Here is an 18,718-nt window from a genome sequence, read left to right as displayed (position 1 = left end):
TTTTTCTCATGCTTCAGCTTGTTTCCATTTAATTGCAGTGTATATTGGCTGCATCGGCAATTTCATGCGGTTTCCGCTGCCGTCAGACGTTCACCATTTCCAATGTTCGTGTAATTCTAGTACAAAGTGGTACTCTTAAATATGACAATTGAGATTTTTTTGATTCTTCATATCAATCACTTTTCTTGAAGGAAGAAAAAAAATCGATTCGGTGAGCTGATTCTTCATTACCAACGTAACCGACTCGTCGAAAAAATTAGCCATCTCAGAATCACTGCGGCTAAGTGTAAATATCTTCTACTTCTCCTTCTACCACAAGATTTTGGCCGCACTTCAAATTCGCTGACCATCGAATAAAACCCGTTCCGTTTCGCGTGTAATACCCCTTATGTAAATAGTGCCTTGTGTTGCAAGTTTTATAAATGTGTTTCATACCAAGAACGAAAGTTGATATTGTATGATGATTGACTGAAGTTTCATTGATTCATAGACCAATATGTCATTGCACGGAGGTAGGTAGAAAATCAGACTAGCAAGAATTTCGAATTTATTAAACTCGAATAACAACTATTAGAGAATAGATATTATCTTAAATTTTAAGCCCCGAATGGTGCCAAAAATAAGCTACAGTTTACTAAAAATGTATTTGGTACAGGGTTCTGCTTTCCAAACCAATTACTTCGGAAAACGTTATTTTAAGAATTCCAACATGCAAAATCCGATAATGTATACAGTCAATATTCCAGAAAACAAATATGTAGAATGGTACAAATTGGCAAACGTCCGAATAATATAAAAATTAAAATTTGAACTCATCGTCTGGAAATTGTAGAAAACAGACATCCATAATGTAGAAGGGTCATTACTTAAAATCGTACAATTTAGAAAGATCAGTATTCCGAAAGTAAACGTATCGAGCAGTTAGCGTCAGAATTTCACATTTCGAGCCTAACGAACTAATTTATTTCAAACTGCAAAATGTTTTGGCTTACACATCAAATTCTTTACCGAATACTCAACAAAGAAAAGTGAACACTAAGCAAATGGACAACTTTGAGTTTTTCAAATCGTTATATCAGGCAGGATTAGTGTGCGTTATGAGTGGAACCACTGCTCATGTCGTGGGAAAAAAGCTGAATAACACGTGTTTGAGCTGGTATTCAGTTCAGCTTTTCAAACTCCAGAATTTTAAACTCAGATTTGTAATCAGCGATCCCAAATACCCACGATTGCAAGATTTCAAGGAAATCGCACGTAAAAAAATCGCGAATCTCGAGTTCCAAACAGGTGCATCGGTCGCATGTTTTTAGTTGCAATATTTTTATCTCATTAAAAGATGAAACATAACTCCCCATGTCACAAAATTGTATTTCTTGGTTTAAGTTATTGATTCTTCTGATATATTGCGATTCTTCATTCTGACGATTCTGATATACTTCAATTCTATATTCTGACCCTTCTATGAGATTACCTACCGAAATTCTAGCCGTTCTGATTCTTCATCTTTCGCATTTACGTATTCTAACGAACCAAAATTCTACATTATTATCCATCTGAAGGTATGTTATTTGAGTTTGTGAGCGATAGCATTTGCCTCATTCTGCAAATAGCCTTTCGGAATTTTCACCAGTTGTGTAATGTGTATTCTAAATTGCATAACTTCAAATTTCGCTACTTTTATAATCTATCTGTATTATTTCTGACTTAATGAGATTTCACACTTTGTTCTCTCTATGTTGTGAATTTTCGATACTTTTGTATTCGGAAGTCTGGCCATGCTGATTTTCGGTTTTTCTGATTTTCTACCCCCACTCATTACAGCCGACATATTACTGACACTTGATCAAATCCGTGTCCGTAAATAATTAATGTTTTTAGTGTGGAACACATTAATCATAGCCGACATCCATCACGAATTGCACAATAGATCTGCATCGAGTTTAGCGTTGAATACCCGATAAACTGAGTGTAGAAAAGAATCTTGATCATTTACACGTGACAATTATCCAATCAAAGTGCTAAGACAAGATAATGGGTTACGAATTTGAATTTTAATGCCGTTAATTTTGATTCTTATTTGTTTATTAATCATGGATGTCATTTTGCATACATAACAATTCAGCGGAATACTATAATTTTGGCAGATTTGAATATGAAATTTTTATTCTAAACTTTATAGCACGTACGGCAAATTGTAGCTATATTCAAACTTATCTTTTCGTCTATTAATAATTCAAGCTACGTTAACATATTCTTATATGCATATAATACATCAAGAATATGACAATTTACATTCGTCTACATTAGTTGTCATAACAAATATGCATGCACGATGTAATTATGAAGAATAACGAATTTTTTAATGACATGGATCATTTTTCTCGAGACTTAGGAAAATGGAACGCTGTGCTCGTCATCGAGCATCTTTCCAAAGAGCCTCGAGTCTGTGGCGATTCGTTTATCTCTGGCAAACGACTCGAAGAATCGACGGCCTTACGCATGAGTGATGGATACTTTATAACCGTCAATGGAACGAATGGAGATGTCTGTCTTCAACCTGAGCTCGTGCAAAGATTTTTTGCAACTCAATCGGAATCTCCTAACAACATTGGCCACAAGTGTCTTCAAACACATTATGGCGTATTTTTGACCTGAAAAAAATGTCAGCCATCAGTTTCCCTAATTTGAACGCATTCGATAATTACCTTACCAATGCATCCTCTCAGACCACCGCTAAACGGTACATAAGCACAGGAGTGCCTGCCCACCGAGTTTTCTGATGCGAATCTGTCTGGATCAAATTCATCCGGATTCGCCCAGTGGTTCGGATCACGATGCGTCATGTACGGTACCATGATGACTGAACATCCTTCCAGCAATGTCATTGTCTCTGGAAAAAAGAAATGTTCGCACTCTGAAAGCACGGGAGATTGAAACCTTTTTGGAAACTGAACATATGAGACTGCGTGTTCCAGAACTGCCAACAAAATGTTAGGGACTCGAATGCAATTTACGCCAAACTTCAAGAAATCGACATTCCTCAAAAATTGATAATAACTCACGAAGATCTACATCACCCTTCAATTCCCGCACCATCAACGGTGCTATGGGGAATAAGCGGAGTGTCTCCTTGACGACCATCTCGACATACTTCAAGTCGTGGATGTTTTCCGCCGTCACACTGCCCTCGCCCAGGACCTCATGCAACTCTGTTCGCACCTTGTCCTACGTAGAAAAATGCGAAGATAAATAAATGGAAATTTTTATTCATTGTGACTGGGTAATATGGTATATGGTAGTGAATTAGGCACCTGAATACTCTGATGCATCCCTAGCATCAGGAACACGAAAGAACTGATAACAGCTGATGTGTCTTGTGCCTGAAACAAGTATTTTACACTCGGTTAGTCCATATTCAACCTAATTTCATACCAACTTTCCGTCAAAAGTGAGTGAACGTTTAATTACGGCAAGAAAAACGGTGTATATCTCATCTCTGAGCTTTTCGTCATTCATGACGCTGGTTTTCTCCACGTGGGCGATGAGTTGTTCGAGGAGCATCAAGCGGGGTCGACTCGCTAAAACAGAGCCTCTTTCCAAGGCGTGGTGTTCCTTCCGCTTGCGAACGATGAGCTAAAAATTGTGACGTTCGTTTGTCAACTCGGAGAGATACAAGAAATTTCAAGCAATTTCATTTAGCTACTCACGCTCTCCGTGAAACTATGAACTATTTCAGCTGCTGTAACAGTTTGCTCGCCATAGTCAGTCCAACCGTAGATCCAATCTGGGTGCAACCACAGCTTCGTCATTCGTGGGTATACCAAATCGTAAATCCTGTTGAAAAATCAGCGATAAAACATGGTTGGTTCGTCATGCAATGAGCTTCACACAGCCCCAAGTTGGTAATGGAGTTCAATTTTCGCTCATGAAGAGCAAACCATTATGTCCGATGGACTAGATAATTTTCCAACTTATGAAAAATTGTTTGCTACGAAAGTCAAGCATCGAAACTGTTAATTTTTCGATCATATCCATGCAATAAAAAGTCAGTTACTTTCTAGACGCCTCGGCCAACTGCTGATATCCTCCTTGTTGCGACGTTCCAGAAGCTCCCATGATGGTATCTGCGCATTGAAGATAACTTTGTAGGAATAAAAGAATGGGTGAGACGTATTCTTGTGCTCTGAAACTCACCTAGTATAATGTCGATTGTGCAGTGTTCCAAGAAAGGATAAATGTCGAACTCTTCAGTGTCAACAAGCTCCTCCAGACGATTGACACAGTATTCACTGTGATGAACAAAGTATTCCACGTACTCGTCCAACACCTTTGCATTCAACATCGGCATGATTAATTTGCGATGTGTCCTCTGCGTTGGTCCTTCAAAGACTTGTCAATTAGCAAATGAAGGTGATTGAAGTTAGCTGTGCTAATTTAGAGTGTTACCTGAACCTGATATAAGCCCACGCCCAATAAAGGGCTGAAAAAAACGGTAAACTAGACCTTTGTACGCTGCTTTAGGACTGCCAAGTATCACCTGAAATTAGATATCGGTGTTATTGTGTTGTAATTCTCAGTACCAAACTCAGAAAGAACCGAGATCACTTGCTTCTATGTCACAGGGCTTTGTGAGAATGACAAAAAGTTTCGGTCCAAGCCAAAATCGGAACGGCGAATCGTAGTGCTTGCACAGGTCGACGATCCGATCCAGTATTTCTAAAAATGCGAAAAGTCTAATCAAATTCGCGTTTTAATCAGAGTATTCCGCGCAAATTGCTATCCAAGTAAAAAAGAGAAGAACCTCCAAACTGTTGGTCAATAAAACATTTAGCAAAAAACCTTGACATCGAATGACTCACTGTAGTGTCATTCTTCACGGAAGGCCTTCCCAATCAGGCACGCGTGCAGAATTACTAATTATTCAACACTTTCTGTGCAAGTCTTACCTTCGGGGCTGCACGCAAATTGAAGCGCGTTCCCAATAAACGGTAGAGCTGGTGGTCCGCGTAATTTCAACCCCAATTTAAGCAGTTTCAGTTGCTTTTGAAGCCATTCTTGCATTTTCATTGACATCCATACTCCACACAAGATCCCAATAGCTACCAGAAAGAAACCTACTTGACAAAAAAGTAGAAAAATAACTCCTATTATCAATGACAGGGTTCGCATTTTCTCAAAGCCACGTCACGCTGTTCGTGCCAAACATATCCGAGAATTAAGTCATCACGTAAACCCGATTAATTTACCACACAATTGACGGTGATGCAAGCCTTCAATACGGAGAAACTGTTTCCCTGCATTATTATTCACACAAGGTATAACGCCTTCTACTTTCCTCCGAATGAATTTACTTGTTTCTTTCTTTGTAAAATTTTCAATTTTTATGTTTCTTATAGTCGTTTATTTGATTCTTCAAAATAAGTATGGTCTCGAAAACGTGTCAAAGAACTTCAGTTGTCAGTTCAGATACTTTTTTAGAATCGATGTTCAAAGAAGCCGTGACAATAGAACTTTTTGCACCACTTCTCAGCACTATAATACAAACCAATTCAGTTACTAGAAATACCATCAGATACGATAAAAATCTTTTATCGTCAAAATTCTCTTTTATTCGTTAAATGGTTCTTTTATTTTTCAGGAAATTGTTTCTTATTGCATTATTTTACTCGTTTCATAACGATTCGTATAAAATTTTCATTATATGTCGTATAAACTGTGTCAGAGTCCTCAGAGTTTTATGATTTTTTTTCGATTCAAGCATACGGTCAAAAAAAACTGGACGTGGCAATTTTTCATGCTCAACATTTGATTGTGAAGTCATATAACTGTCATATTTTTGCATCCATCCGTTTTCGAAATCATAGCTACAGTTTGACGGGCCAGACAAACAAGCCAGCTTTTTTCTGAAAACCTGTTTTTCGGATACAAGATATCCGGAAGCATGAAGATCCGTTGAAATTAGAAAAAGTCATTTTCGACCGAAACCAACATTTTTCCTGTATCACCATATATGTTGATCGGTATAAATGACAACATGCGATCGATATCGTAGGTAGCCCATTTTATGAATCATGCAAAATACATTCTACAGATTACTGACCAGTATCAGGACATTTCCAAAACACTGTGAAATCCCTGGGTTTGAAACCGGATGATTCATCTGTAGGATGTCCTTCATTTCCAACCGTCATATTGACGTAAGCAGCACGAAATTCAGAACTCCAAATGGACTAGGTTCAGTTAATCACATCAATCGGATTCACACACAGTCCACTTCTTGCACAGTGAATATCGAGAAACAAACTGAACTGTGCTTGGCCCTCGTTGTATATTATAAGTCTTCCGAATGATCGTACGTTAAATTGTTCAGTCAGACAGGTACGTGTCTTGTATAATCTCAAGTACGTAGTATTGGACGTGTCCAGAGACTTGGATAGTGAAATAAATAGCACGATATAGCCAACGGCTGAAGGCATAAGGTCTTCTGCAAGACGCGATGAGGATGTTACAAGCGGTTGAATAATCCAAAGTAGATTTCCTACAAAACAGATTCCAGACAATCGCCTCCATCTTGGCCACCATTTTCTGACGAATCGAAATTGTGCAAAGTTTTAAACACATATAAGTATCTAAAAACGTTGATTTTATATGATAAACATATTCCAATATTAACTTGTAATACATTACCAACTATTCGTCGGTAAAAGATAAACGACTTTCTTTTAATAGTCGGAAAAGGATCCTATCAAATTAAAATAATAACGAAATATGCTAATTTGCGGTACACACCTCAAAATAATTCGATACGATACATGCGGGGTGGATTCCACCCCAGTTGAAATTGTTTCTACATCAATAGCTGTTCCATAGAATATTGACAATGTTTTTCAAACCTTTCAAAATGAGAAATCTGAGGAAAATGATGAACCTTTCAAAATGAGGAATTCCAAAACGTATTATCTATTTTCATTGGAGCAGCACACGAAAAAATACTCATGTAGAAACAGTTTCAATGCAGGGGTGACATCCCAGGTGAGTGTAGCAAAGGTTAACATTAAAGTTTCTACTTACTTATATATGCTTAAAACGTCTCGTGATTTCAGTTCGTCAGAAAATGACGGCCAAGATTAAGGCGATTGACCGGACTCCGTTTTCTAGGGGCAATAGTCCAAAGTAGATGTTCTTTATGTTTGCATTTTGAGTTACTATAATAATTAGTCCATTCTTGGCGATCATTTTGACCAGCCTTCAATCTAATCGTACGCCGAATCACCTGAGTAAAACCACTTTTCCTTTATCAATCATGCGAGCGTTCACCCCACTGTAACATGGCGCAATCGCAAGGTTAAAATGTATTCGGTAATCAATGTAAAACAAATTTACATGTGTCTCACGTAAGCCATAGTCACCAGATTGACCCGGTAATCAAGCCTTGGATTCCTCGCTGTTATCTACTCTGTGCATGGAATATCATCATCTGCCTTTGCCATTGCCAAAATGACTGTCGGCCTTGCAGGAAGAGAAAGAAACGGTTAGCTTTGATATTTGAGTTCATGGTTGGATTCGTGCGACTCTGTTTTTGACCTTGGCGATTTGCCTACCAATCTGACTCACGCCTCTGGAACTTTGTTGTGTTACTTTCGATGAGAAAAAGGGTCTGGCAAGGAGCGCATGCAACCAGCAACGGTGCCAGTTGTGATAACGTCGTATTGCTCATCGCATATTTCTGGCCCCCGGCGTCAGTTGTGTGGACCTAAATATAGAGTGACACTGGAGGATTAATCTGCTGAATAAATGAATGTTACTCTGATGGCGTGAGGGGCCCACCGCATCCTGGGGTAATCCAGGGAGTCAGAGGGACTCGCCATTCTAGGGCAGTCAAGCTCACTAGGCGAACAGAATTATCTGCTCACTTCGCCGCAAGCTGGTGTCTATAAATCTGGAGTTACGTGCTACGGATTTTCTTAAATTTTCGAGTTTCTGCACACTTTCGTTCCGAAGTCCGTTAAGGTACGTCCGAATCAGCTATTTGCAGCATGTATTTCTCTTGACATATTTTGAACCCTTTAAGTACAATCGAAAAAGCACAGATTCGGCGAAGCTACAATTTCAGCCGTCAAAGCTTGTGCGCATTGTAAAGAACAATTATAGAATTGCAAATTGTCAAATGTAGCATGCAGAATCAAAGACACGTTTTGTGCTTGTGAATAAATGTCTCTAGGACGGGCGGTGATATTGTAACACAATTGGCACAATGCAAACGAGCAGTGAAATACCTGCGCAATTGCATATTGATGGCACAATAATATCCAGCTTGCAAGTACCGCTAAAACAGACAGTAACTAAAGTTTGTTGTTTACCGAAAAAAGTCTTGCGCCAATTTTCAAGCAGATCGGAATAAGGAAAAGATAGAAAAAAAGGTTTTGTTGAGGATTTAAAGAAATTGTTAGACGAATAAACAAAACTAGAAAAATACTGAATTAATCACGTGTTTCGATTTAAGTAGCGCAAGGTTAAATAGCCAGAAAGAGATTGCTTGAATAGGCGAAGACACGCAAACACCGCGTTGCAATGTTCCCCGGAAGAGGCTCGTTGTTCGTTCGTTTATCCGTCCATCACAATTTATGCAGACCCTATTCTCAATCCAGGCACGCCCAGCTAATACGCAGCATCCAGAACCCAGTTCGAAAGCTAGAATAATTTGCAAAATTTGCACCCAATCCTCCCGCTGTGCACAATTGTTTGTACTCTGCCTCTGGCATAAGACAGCAGACGTAAAAAATTTTTACTCATTAAAACTTTATACACAATTAATTCTGACAATAATTATTGACATGTGAAATGCTTGTGATTACAAAAATTTTACCTAATGAATATATTACTCGACATACCCTACTTGTATTTTTTCGGTAAGTAACTAGTTCACGAATGGGATTACAACGTTCCATTGAAAATTCCCCAGAGTCTGTCACGAGATCCATGCTTACAAAATGACTTGAGAATTCGCATAAGTAACGATTATGCTTATAAAAATTCGCAACATAACATTTTTCAGTAAAATGACGTGAGTATAAACTATCCGTAAACGGAACAACAATCATGCCGTCGTTAAGTGACTCTGGGGGTCGAAACCGCGTGGACAGAGCTACGAGTCCACTTCCTCGAAGACTGGCTGTGGATCCAGTTCAGGAGTTGAAGGCGCTTTTCGCCGAGCCATCATTGAGGCTGTCCAACAGCGAAAAGGACCATGATGCCCGCATAGACGGTATTCAGTGTCTCGAGACGATCGAGGTATCGGCAGATGAGGATCTTCCAGAAAGAGGTAGCTGGAATAGCAAGGTACAAAAGTCCGCTGTCTAGATAAACGGTTAATAATAGTTTATTCATACGAACGAAAAATTAGCGGGAAAAAATGTTACGTCCGCATAGCGGGCAATGTTTTAGGAAATTCGCTACTATCGTTTTATATGGTTATTGTACATGCAAGGTTCCAAAAACATCGGAATGTACAATTTCTCTATACTTTACGATCAACTGTAGCAGCCAGTTGCGGCATCGCCCGTGAAGATTATCAAATGCTTCTTGTGGCAAAACTGTTAGACGTAAGCATACCTATGCTCTCGCAGATTTCTTATTTTCTTTTTCTTTCTTCTGTAAAGCTCATCGAGCCTTTGAAAACGATCTTGAACATAACTTTCCTCGATATGTAAAAGCTTAGTCGGTATTCGCATAAGTGCGTGATCCAAAACTATTGATCTGATTGTAACAAAATGTAGCCCAAAACCTGACCAAACGTTGTAGCTATCCACAGAAAAAAAAGAAACGAAATCGATTCGTTATTTCTGGAGTTATAAGCGACCATACGGATGTATAGACAAACAGAGAGACGTTGAGTTTCATGTAAGGGAAGATTGCGTATGCAACGTTGCAGAAATCTTAGGCATCGTAGGGATGTATATATTTCAAAACTTTCAAAGATACGTTGCTGCAGCAAACTTTTTGCAATATTTCTGAGTGTGAAAAGTTATTTTACTCTAATATATGTGAAATATTTCGAACTTAAAGAAGTTACATACTGACCCAATATTTCGGAAATATTCTAAATTTCACAAAGTTATTGGTTTGCTGCAATGTTCATAGAATATTTCAAACGTTGGAAAGTTGCGTTACTGTAATGTTGAAATATTTCCAATTTTGCAAAGTTACGTTGCGGCATTGTACCTGTCTGCAATATTGCGTCCTACGTGAGCTTGACTATCGGAACCATAGAGAGCATTTATATGCGGGAATTAAGCAGTTGATCATGCTAATGAGGTAGCTGGACACACGGGAGATTAAGTGATTCGTTGGACGTGTCATTGTTGAAGGCGCCATCAACGCACGATGGCACGATAACGTAGTAAACTCGATTGCACGTGATTGCCCGACTTACGGCTCGCCGGATTATACACACCAGACAACTATTATCCAATTTCTTTTCGCATAAACGATCATCTTCCTCTGGGAAGAAATTACGTATAAATATAGACCCTAATTCAAGTAATAACAATTTCACCGTTTGGCTTACAGATCGAGTTCATCCTGTCAGTCGTAGGCTTGGCTATCGGCCTCGGTAATCTATGGCGTTTTCCATACTTGTGCTACAAGAATGGAGGCGGCGCTTTCATGGTTCCCTATTTCATCGCCTTGGCCCTTGCTGGCGTGCCCATGTTCTTCATGGAACTTTCACTTGGTCAGATGATGACTGTAGGCGGTCTCGGAGTTTTTCAAATTGCTCCGATATTCAAAGGTCTGCGGACTTTTTCTCAAGCTAATTAAACCGTTGTACTTGAATGACTATAGAAATTTCGTAAAAATTATGAAAATCGCAATATTCCACAATGAAGTATTTATATCATGATTGGTTTTCAGGAATTGGTTACGCTGCCTGCGTTCTCTCCTGCTGGACAAATGTCTATTACATAGTAATCCTCGCCTGGGCCTTATTTTACCTTCTTGCATCCCTGCGATCTGGTAGGTTACTATGAATTTTTTCATGCCCTGAACAACTCCGAACATTAGCCAAATTGTTGCAAGGGATCATATTTCGATAATTAATTTTCGTTCGTGACTTCGACAGACGTTCCTTGGAGGTCCTGTGATAACTCCTGGAATACTGGGTACTGCATAAAGCCCATAGATCGTTTGGAAGCAAACTGCTGGTCCAGCGGACAAGAAACGATATGCAACACTCCAATAGGCAACGTGACAGCGACCTTGCTCAAGGATCCGGTCAAAGAATTTTGGGAGTATGTTTTTGTCTTTTTGTTAGCTTCTTTGTTATGTCTATCATATTTAGAGTTTGATTACTGTTTTGAGATTCGTGTGCGTAGTTCAGAATATCGAGAAATAATCCAATAACCGTATTGTCTTTTTCAAAGGCGGCGAGCTCTCCAAATTTCAGAAGGTATTGATCACGTCGGTGGAGTTAGGTGGGAATTAGCCGGAACGTTGGCCGTCGTGTGGATCATGTGCTACTTTTGCATTTGGAAGGGTGTCAAGTGGACGGGAAAAGTAATAATAACCGTTTTTAGATCGTGCACCTAACGTCCACCGTCCTACGATGATCCTTACGCAGCATGCAATACTGCAGACACATTACTACACATTTTCAGATCTGAATTGCAATTCCAACGTCGAAAGGATGTCCCGGCAACATTTTTTAAATTTCTACTTGCAATCAAAATATTACGAACATATTTCAGTAATATCACAAAGTTGCGTTATTGTACCTACTTTGTGTTAAACGGTATACAAAATGACAAAAATATTGCGCAATGTGTTCGACATCTTTCGTTCCTAGAAAAATTGCATTGCTGAAATATTGAAATATTTCAATATTCGTAAATTTGCTGTTTATACCTTGCTGCATTTATTCCCAAATATTTTAAACTTTGCAAAGTACGCTGCAGTTGCAATGTTACTCTAATACCGCGTGCTGTGTAGATCAGATATTCAATTCCCAAATAACCACCGTTAAACTTCAACTTCCTCATTTCCGTCCTTTGTGTTCTCTAGGTTGTCTATTTCACTTCACTTTTCCCTTATGCCCTGCTGGCCGTTCTACTGGTGCGAGGTCTGACTTTGCCGGGAGCCATGGAAGGTCTCAGGTACTACGCCACACCGAATCTGTCAAAACTTGGCGAGCCTGAGGTGAATACTAATCCTAGGAGCCGCATGATCTAAATCGAGAATAACGCTCTGACGTTAATTACACGCAATTATCAAGGTAGTTTAACAGGATCTTCCCGGTGTAGTTACTTTCTATGTTAAATACAATTCCCAAGAACATACGCCTGTGATTGATGTATTTTGAATTGTAAACTCTGATCTCTTCCACTTATCGTTAATCTGGGTACCTCTACAAACGTATTTCAATCCTTTCCCAATTGTCCAGGTCTGGATCGATGCTGTAACACAAATTTTCTACTCCTACGCCTTGGGCGTCGGTGCACTGATCGCTCTTGGCAGTTACAACAAGTTCAACAACAATGTCTACAAGTAAGTCAGAATTAGGAATCGCTATTATTAACCAGTAGGAACGCTTGTAAAAACCGGTCAATTAACGATATCCCGTCAATTATCCTCCTTGGAACAATAAGAAAAAAGAAAATGGTCAAATTCTTCACTCGTCTTTACCAGGGATGCGTTATTAGTGTGCACAATAAATTCCGGTACTAGTATGCTGAGCGGAGTTGTGATATTCTCAGTGGTTGGCTTCATGGCCCACGAACAGCAGAAGCCCGTTGCAGACGTTGCAGCATCAGGTATATCGATTTCGAAACGTACTAACTTAAAAACTGACTCGTACAAAAACGTCCAATTTTGTTAACCAATTGTAATTGGAGCAACTTAACAACGATTTTTGGAACAGGTCCCGGCCTCGCATTTTTGGTGTATCCTTCAGCAGTGCTACAATTACCTGGAACACCGATATGGTCCTGCCTCTTCTTCTTTATGCTTATTCTTATCGGTTTGGATAGTCAGGTGCGTAAATGTGAATGATGTAAATTTCTCCGCTATTAAAAATAATACATGGTTAGCTTTCTGTTATAGAGAAAAGATGAACTCGATAACTCACCTCTTTTACAGTTCTGTACGGTTGAAGGGTTCATCACAGCCGCGGTTGACGAATGGCCTCGACTGCTCAGAAAAAGAAAAGAGATGTTCATAGCACTTGTGTGTTTTCTCTCTTACCTCATCGGTCTCTCTTGTGTTACTGAAGTTAGTGTAACTTGACTTCTATATTATAATGACTCATGTTCACCGATTTGGTATCAGTACAAGGAAGCGATTCAATTCCAGGGTGGTATGTATGTATTTCAATTGCTGGATTCGTACGCGGTTAGTGGATTCTGCCTGCTGTTCCTGATGTTCTTCGAATGCATTGCGGTCTCATGGGCCTTCGGGGTGAACCGTTTTTACGACGGGATTCGGGATATGATTGGATACTACCCTTGTTTTTGGTGGAAGATATGCTGGACAGTCACGACACCAGCCATCTGCATAGTGAGTGGAGCCGTTTACTCCTTTGTAGAACACATTTTGACGGCATATTTGCCTTTTTCAGGGTGTATTCATTTTCAATGTGATCAAATTCGTCCCGGTAAAATACCTCACCTATGAATATCCGTGGTGGAGTCATGTGTTGGGCTGGTTAAGCGGGCTATCATCCATGCTCTGCATACCTGGTTATATGATTTACATCTGGTGTATAACTCCGGGGACCAGGAGAGAGGTAAATAGGGGTCTGAATTAGCCGCACTGTTTGATCCAAAAGTTAGCAAAGGAAGAAAACCAGTTCAAAAAATCTCCTGCAGCGTAATTTGTGCCAATGATGACAAACAAGACTGAAACAACTTCCGTACTATATAACAACGATGAATCTGAGCAAATTCGAGTAACACAAGTTAAGATATCAACAATCTGAGAGGAGGTTTTATAATTAGAACCTTTAAAGTGATTAAACTCTGATGTTCATGATTCGATTCTCACGTTTTTGAGCTCGTTTTGATCGCTGACGAGATCCCCATACGTTGTCTGAAGAAATATTCAAAAAATCTTACGTCATAGTTTAGTTATAACACGCAAATGTAATTGTTGAAAATCTGTAGCAACGTACTAGAAAAATTCTTTTGTTTTAATAATTCTGTAGGAATAACTATTTGTAAAACTTTTCAGTCTATCTCTGGAAATTTTATTGATAAGCAAAATAAGTCTCTGAACATTGAAATCTAACGGAAAACACACCAGAATGTAATCAGTTTGAACTATCTGATTACAAGATATTTTGTCAAAGATGTTCTTTCATTCGTGATGACCATCGTTGGGTCAAATAATACTGTTGGTGATTTTTTAAAAGGTTTTATTTCTCTGCTGTTAACTCTTGATTCAAACGATCCGGCCCATTCATCTTTAACGTATTTGTAACTAGGAAAAGACAACGCGTAACAACATGTTTAATTGATTTTCAGAAATTCCGAAAACTAGTGAGAATCGACGATGACATTGCTACACTTCGAAAAAAATTAAACCCAACAAAATTTGTTACAGTAAATAAGAGTCAGTTTTAGTATTATATATTTTTTTTTATTCTAGAATCATGGACTGTGTAGAATAAATGACGTGTTATGCAGCAGGGATTCAGCTCAATTTATTAACTGATATTAGCATTTGTATTCACGCATATGATGTATATAAGAAGGAAGGGAAAAGGACCAGAAAGGTGATCCTCGCGTTTTTCTTTGGAAACACTTGAATAAAATTATATGACTAAAGTGGTGTAAAGGATACGAAAATTTTTTTATTCAGGAATGAAAATACTATGTGTGTATAAAATAAATCAATTATTCAATGTGTATGATAATATTTAGTAATACATATTACTATATACTATACATTATAACGTGCACACGACTGAATTGTGTATTCTTTTTTTTCAGTCTTCACTAACAAGGTGAAATAGTTATATTACAATCAGATGAAAAAGAGAAAATGATGATATACTCATTCTTCGATTTGCAAATCAACCATTTTCGTACGATTATTATTAAATACATTGTTTTACATATAATATAATATAAATATACAAATCTGAATTGTTGATAAATCGTTAACGAAGCACCATTCAAACATAACAATAAAGTACATGGAAAACCTGAATCAATTATTATCCTTACTTTGCATTTCTTTGATTTTATCAATCAATATCTGTTTCCACTGTTCCTCCGACACGCTGTTCGCCCATTCCGGAATCGCAGTGGTAGGTAGCATGAAAGATGCCATTGCAGTCTTGACTTGATCAATTTTGTCTTCGTCTAAGTCTATATCACACTGATTGGATCGAGAAGACCAGACTTCTAAGGTCTCCGGTTCACAAGCCTATAAACAATCATTCGTTACTACATCAAGTAGTTTTAGGTTGTACATACTTTTATTTCTGTTGTTATTGAATATGTTATTGATCGAGAAATCAATAAGACAGTTGTGCGAAATTATCCAACAGCTACAAAGAAGATTACGTTCACTCATCATCCTGCATTGTGTTGCAAAACTTTTACCTCTAGTTCATTTCTGACCGGCACAGATGAAGAAATGTGATTGGTGTCCAGTGAAGTCGATAACCACTCATCATCCTGCATGAAACCATATATGAATGAAATTTTATTGTTATTTACATTGTTGGAAAAGATTTTTTTTCAGTGTATTAATTTAGTAATTATTTATGACTATCTGAATTTCAAATCCTTAATTGAATTCAAACTATTTCAAGTTTATAAATATTTTTACGTACTCCCAAAACTAAACTTCATGACCAATTTGAAAAGCAGATTGCCTGTAATACTTGAAAGCGTGAAAATCGAGAATGAAAGAAAATGAGAGACCTCGTAGTCGTCCAGCATCGGATCACTGTCATGAGGTATTTGAGAGAGAGGCATGTAGCCTCGTAAGCCAGGATCTTCGTCTTCACTATCAGACTCGATGGCGGCTGCTGCTCCAATGTTAAGATCTGGGGCATTGAGATTCTCCTCTACAGGCTCCTGAGTTGGTTCAGGAGACATCATTTAACTCTCGCACGTTCGGGAATCGCAACGATTAAACTGAGACTATAAAATATTGGCCGCAGGTTAAAATGTGTCGTAATACTTGGATGAAATGATAGATGATTATCCCCAAAGTGCAAGACCATGTATTGCTATATTACATTTACAGCTCTAGAGGCACGAATAGTTTTCCAAGCTCGTTATGAGTCGCTGTGAGTCAAAACAGATTGAATATTAAATACTTTCGTATTTAATCTTTGCTTTTTCAACTATCGGGCGTTCAGTAACAATCTGAATCTGTTGTAGTGCTTTCCTCTGGAGTGAAAATGTAGGAAGAACCAGACTTCGAATTGAATTTCCTTAAAAACTTTGCAAATGGTTTCAAAGTGAAGAAAATAACAACGCAATGACGAGTGACGATGGTATGTGATTTTCAAATGTTTCCAAGAATACCATATGCTGTTTATAATACGTACAACCCTTCTCGAATTCAAGATTTCTAATTATTCAAATGGATTCTAAATATTTACTAGATTTCTAACCTAGTTAAAGAATAATATTACTTCATCGTTAAATTTGATCGTCTAATTACTAATATTGATTAAAGTAGGAAAAATAGATGTTATTTTAAGGTGTTGAACATAATTTACGAATAACTTACGTTGTATTAATCACTGGATATAAACAAAGCTGTCAAATTTTTGCGAACGTTTGACAGCTCAAGCGATATGGGGCTGGTGTTCTGGTGTTTTTACCAGCTTTTACGTTTCCGATTACTGGCGCCCTCTGACACTAACTAGAATTGATAAACTAATTTCTAAATGCACCTCAGCTTATTACTAAAACCGTAGGATAAAAAAATACGTAGTTGATACCGTTGACTGAAGATTGCCAAAGACAACCAGCTGAATGAAACGTTTTGAAACCTATGGCCTACAACTTTCGAATTGCTTGGAAATTTTTTACGCACAATCTCTGCTCCCTACTAGCTCTTAATTACTCTCTAACTTTTATTGTTTGCTCCCACACGGTTTTCAAGAATATCAACAAAAAAAAAAAAAAAACGGTTCGGGCACTTGACTCTCAATAAAATAAAGTCAAATTCGAATAAGTGTTTGGAACAAACCGACGGTTATTCAAACAAAATGAAATGTGCTCTTAATTGCTCCCTAATTGCTCCGAATTACTTTAGTATATTTTGGAATAGCTTCTGCATGGTTTTGGAACAAATCGAGAAAAACCGAAGAGGGGCATTTCGTGAAGCGAAGTGTGGAGGAATTCGATTTGATATGCCCTCACGGAAAAAAAAACCCAACCTGGGGGTAAATTCGTACCCCTAACTCATAGATAATGCTAATTTCCCATAAGAAAAAAGTTAGGGGTACGAATTTACATCCAAGTTGGAATTTTTTTCCGTGAGATTGTCGCCTAAACGGATGGAGATGTGGAAAATCTGATAATTGTTACTAATTGCTCTAGGACCGCTCGTAGTTGCTCCGCAAGACTTGAAATTTGCGGCCTCATAGTTTTCGGAAAAACTGGGAAACAGCAGAAGAGCTACTATACGAGTATAGAATAGTTCAAACTTTTTCACAAATAATACAGAATTTTCATCAGAACTTTCTGAAAACATATTTCAGATAGATTTCTGAGAAAAATGTGACAAATTTTAAGCCAATATTTAACATTCAACATAGGTATGTAATAATGTAGAATATAATAGTATAGAAATGTGTAGAAAATTATAAACATAAGTAAACACAGAGGAGTAACAGAATTTGCTCGTGCTTGTAATTTCCCCTAATGCGTTAGATGTTATTATTTGTTTATTGTTCAAATGAATTGTGATAAGTTATACGTAATTGTGTCATTAGCGTGCTGTTTAACTATTTCGCGAATTGTGATGATAAGTTTGTATGGCCGATACTGGCCACCCCGGTTGCGTCGCAGAAAGTGAGAATTGGTACAGAAACAAGAATTTTTATGGTACGTTCTTAGATTATAGCTTTCGAAAAGCTTATAGCAGAGCTTTGACTAATTATGTGTTATCTCAAAATCGATAAATGAAAAAGCAATTCAATAAATGGAAGATTTGTATCGCGCTACTCAAATAATCGTAAATCTCTACGAAATCGCCCTACTATATTCGTAATTCGTAATTAAAATATGTCAATTCGATCGCGGACTGCGAGTGTTTGTACTATAATGCTGTACGATTTAGCCGGCTTAGCTCAAGACAAACTGGGCTAATTAGATGAAAATTAGCTGGCTAAAATAATTATCCGGCCCAAACTAGCTAATCAGCTAATTTTCACCGGCTAAACCTAAAAATGTACGAAATCAACAAGCAAATAAATTTTTCACCATTCAGATTCGAGCTTGCTGGAACTGGACTCAGTTTTATTATATTACCTTTACAGAATTATTGTGATCTAATTGCCCAAGGTATCTAAAAAGTTGATGAATCAATCATAATCAGCTAAGCTAAGAATAAAAATTAACGATCTTCAAATCGTGATACTTGTTTGTGTTAACTTTTCAAAGTCACTCACTAAGCTCTGCATATTCTCGTATAATCTAATGCGTATTATTTCCCAACTGTAGTTAGTCTATTAATTGAGTAATATTGAACTTGG

General features: G+C 37.9%; 3 protein-coding genes across 3 annotated transcripts; 1 reads left to right on the top strand and 2 right to left on the bottom strand.

The window, feature by feature from the left end:
* Positions 1-822: 822 nt before the first annotated feature.
* On the bottom strand, positions 823-6,539 carry LOC124212151 (cytochrome P450 4C1-like). Its single transcript, XM_046611941.2, has 12 exons — positions 6,101-6,539; positions 4,947-5,114; positions 4,610-4,716; positions 4,447-4,537; positions 4,195-4,380; positions 4,055-4,124; positions 3,708-3,834; positions 3,469-3,633; positions 3,312-3,380; positions 3,063-3,225; positions 2,711-2,890; positions 823-2,651 (listed from the first exon to the last, which is right to left on the bottom strand). The coding sequence occupies exons 1-12, from the start codon at positions 6,189-6,191 to the stop codon at positions 2,494-2,496; spliced, it is 1,575 nt and encodes a 524-aa protein (XP_046467897.1). The 5' UTR covers positions 6,192-6,539; the 3' UTR covers positions 823-2,493.
* A 1,220-nt stretch (positions 6,540-7,759) lies between these two features.
* Positions 7,760-15,201, top strand: Gat-1B (GABA neurotransmitter transporter-1B). The gene is made up of 14 exons (XM_046611927.2): positions 7,760-8,010; positions 9,056-9,339; positions 10,570-10,789; positions 10,912-11,013; positions 11,120-11,288; positions 11,421-11,553; positions 12,058-12,192; positions 12,437-12,540; positions 12,682-12,806; positions 12,914-13,026; positions 13,132-13,263; positions 13,345-13,548; positions 13,610-13,777; positions 14,514-15,201. The coding sequence occupies exons 2-14, from the start codon at positions 9,100-9,102 to the stop codon at positions 14,610-14,612; spliced, it is 1,944 nt and encodes a 647-aa protein (XP_046467883.1). The 5' UTR covers positions 7,760-8,010; positions 9,056-9,099; the 3' UTR covers positions 14,613-15,201.
* Positions 14,792-16,892, bottom strand: LOC124212157 (male-enhanced antigen 1). Its single transcript, XM_046611954.2, has 4 exons — positions 16,744-16,892; positions 15,924-16,145; positions 15,600-15,674; positions 14,792-15,420 (listed from the first exon to the last, which is right to left on the bottom strand). The coding sequence occupies exons 2-4, from the start codon at positions 16,101-16,103 to the stop codon at positions 15,202-15,204; spliced, it is 474 nt and encodes a 157-aa protein (XP_046467910.1). The 5' UTR covers positions 16,104-16,145; positions 16,744-16,892; the 3' UTR covers positions 14,792-15,201.
* Positions 16,893-18,718: the final 1,826 nt, after the last annotated feature.

The sequence above is a fragment of the Neodiprion pinetum genome, chromosome 2 (genome assembly GCF_021155775.2).
Source record: "Neodiprion pinetum isolate iyNeoPine1 chromosome 2, iyNeoPine1.2, whole genome shotgun sequence".
Classification (NCBI taxonomy): Eukaryota; Metazoa; Arthropoda; class Insecta; order Hymenoptera; family Diprionidae; genus Neodiprion; species Neodiprion pinetum.
Note: the sequence above shows the minus strand (reverse complement) of the source record. Positions and strands in the feature narration are given on the sequence as shown.

Coding starts and splice junctions, on each gene's coding strand:
- LOC124212157 (XM_046611954.2), bottom strand. CDS start 16,103: ATGATGTCTCCTGAACCAACTCAGGAGCCTGTAGAGGAGAATCTCAAT. Junction 15,675..15,923: donor CGATGCTGGACGACTACGAG/GTCTCTCATTTT, acceptor GGTTTCATGCAG/GATGATGAGTGGTTATCGAC. Junction 15,421..15,599: donor CGGTCAGAAATGAACTAGAG/GTAAAAGTTTTG, acceptor GATTGTTTATAG/GCTTGTGAACCGGAGACCTT.
- LOC124212151 (XM_046611941.2), bottom strand. CDS start 6,191: ATGACGGTTGGAAATGAAGGACATCCTACAGATGAATCATCCGGTTTC. Junction 3,226..3,311: donor GGATGCATCAGAGTATTCAG/GTGCCTAATTCA, acceptor TTTTCTACGTAG/GACAAGGTGCGAACAGAGTT. Junction 2,652..2,710: donor TGGTCTGAGAGGATGCATTG/GTAAGGTAATTA, acceptor CATTTTTTTCAG/GTCAAAAATACGCCATAATG.
- Gat-1B (XM_046611927.2), top strand. CDS start 9,100: ATGCCGTCGTTAAGTGACTCTGGGGGTCGAAACCGCGTGGACAGAGCT. Junction 10,790..10,911: donor AATTGCTCCGATATTCAAAG/GTCTGCGGACTT, acceptor ATTGGTTTTCAG/GAATTGGTTACGCTGCCTGC. Junction 11,014..11,119: donor TCTTGCATCCCTGCGATCTG/GTAGGTTACTAT, acceptor TGACTTCGACAG/ACGTTCCTTGGAGGTCCTGT.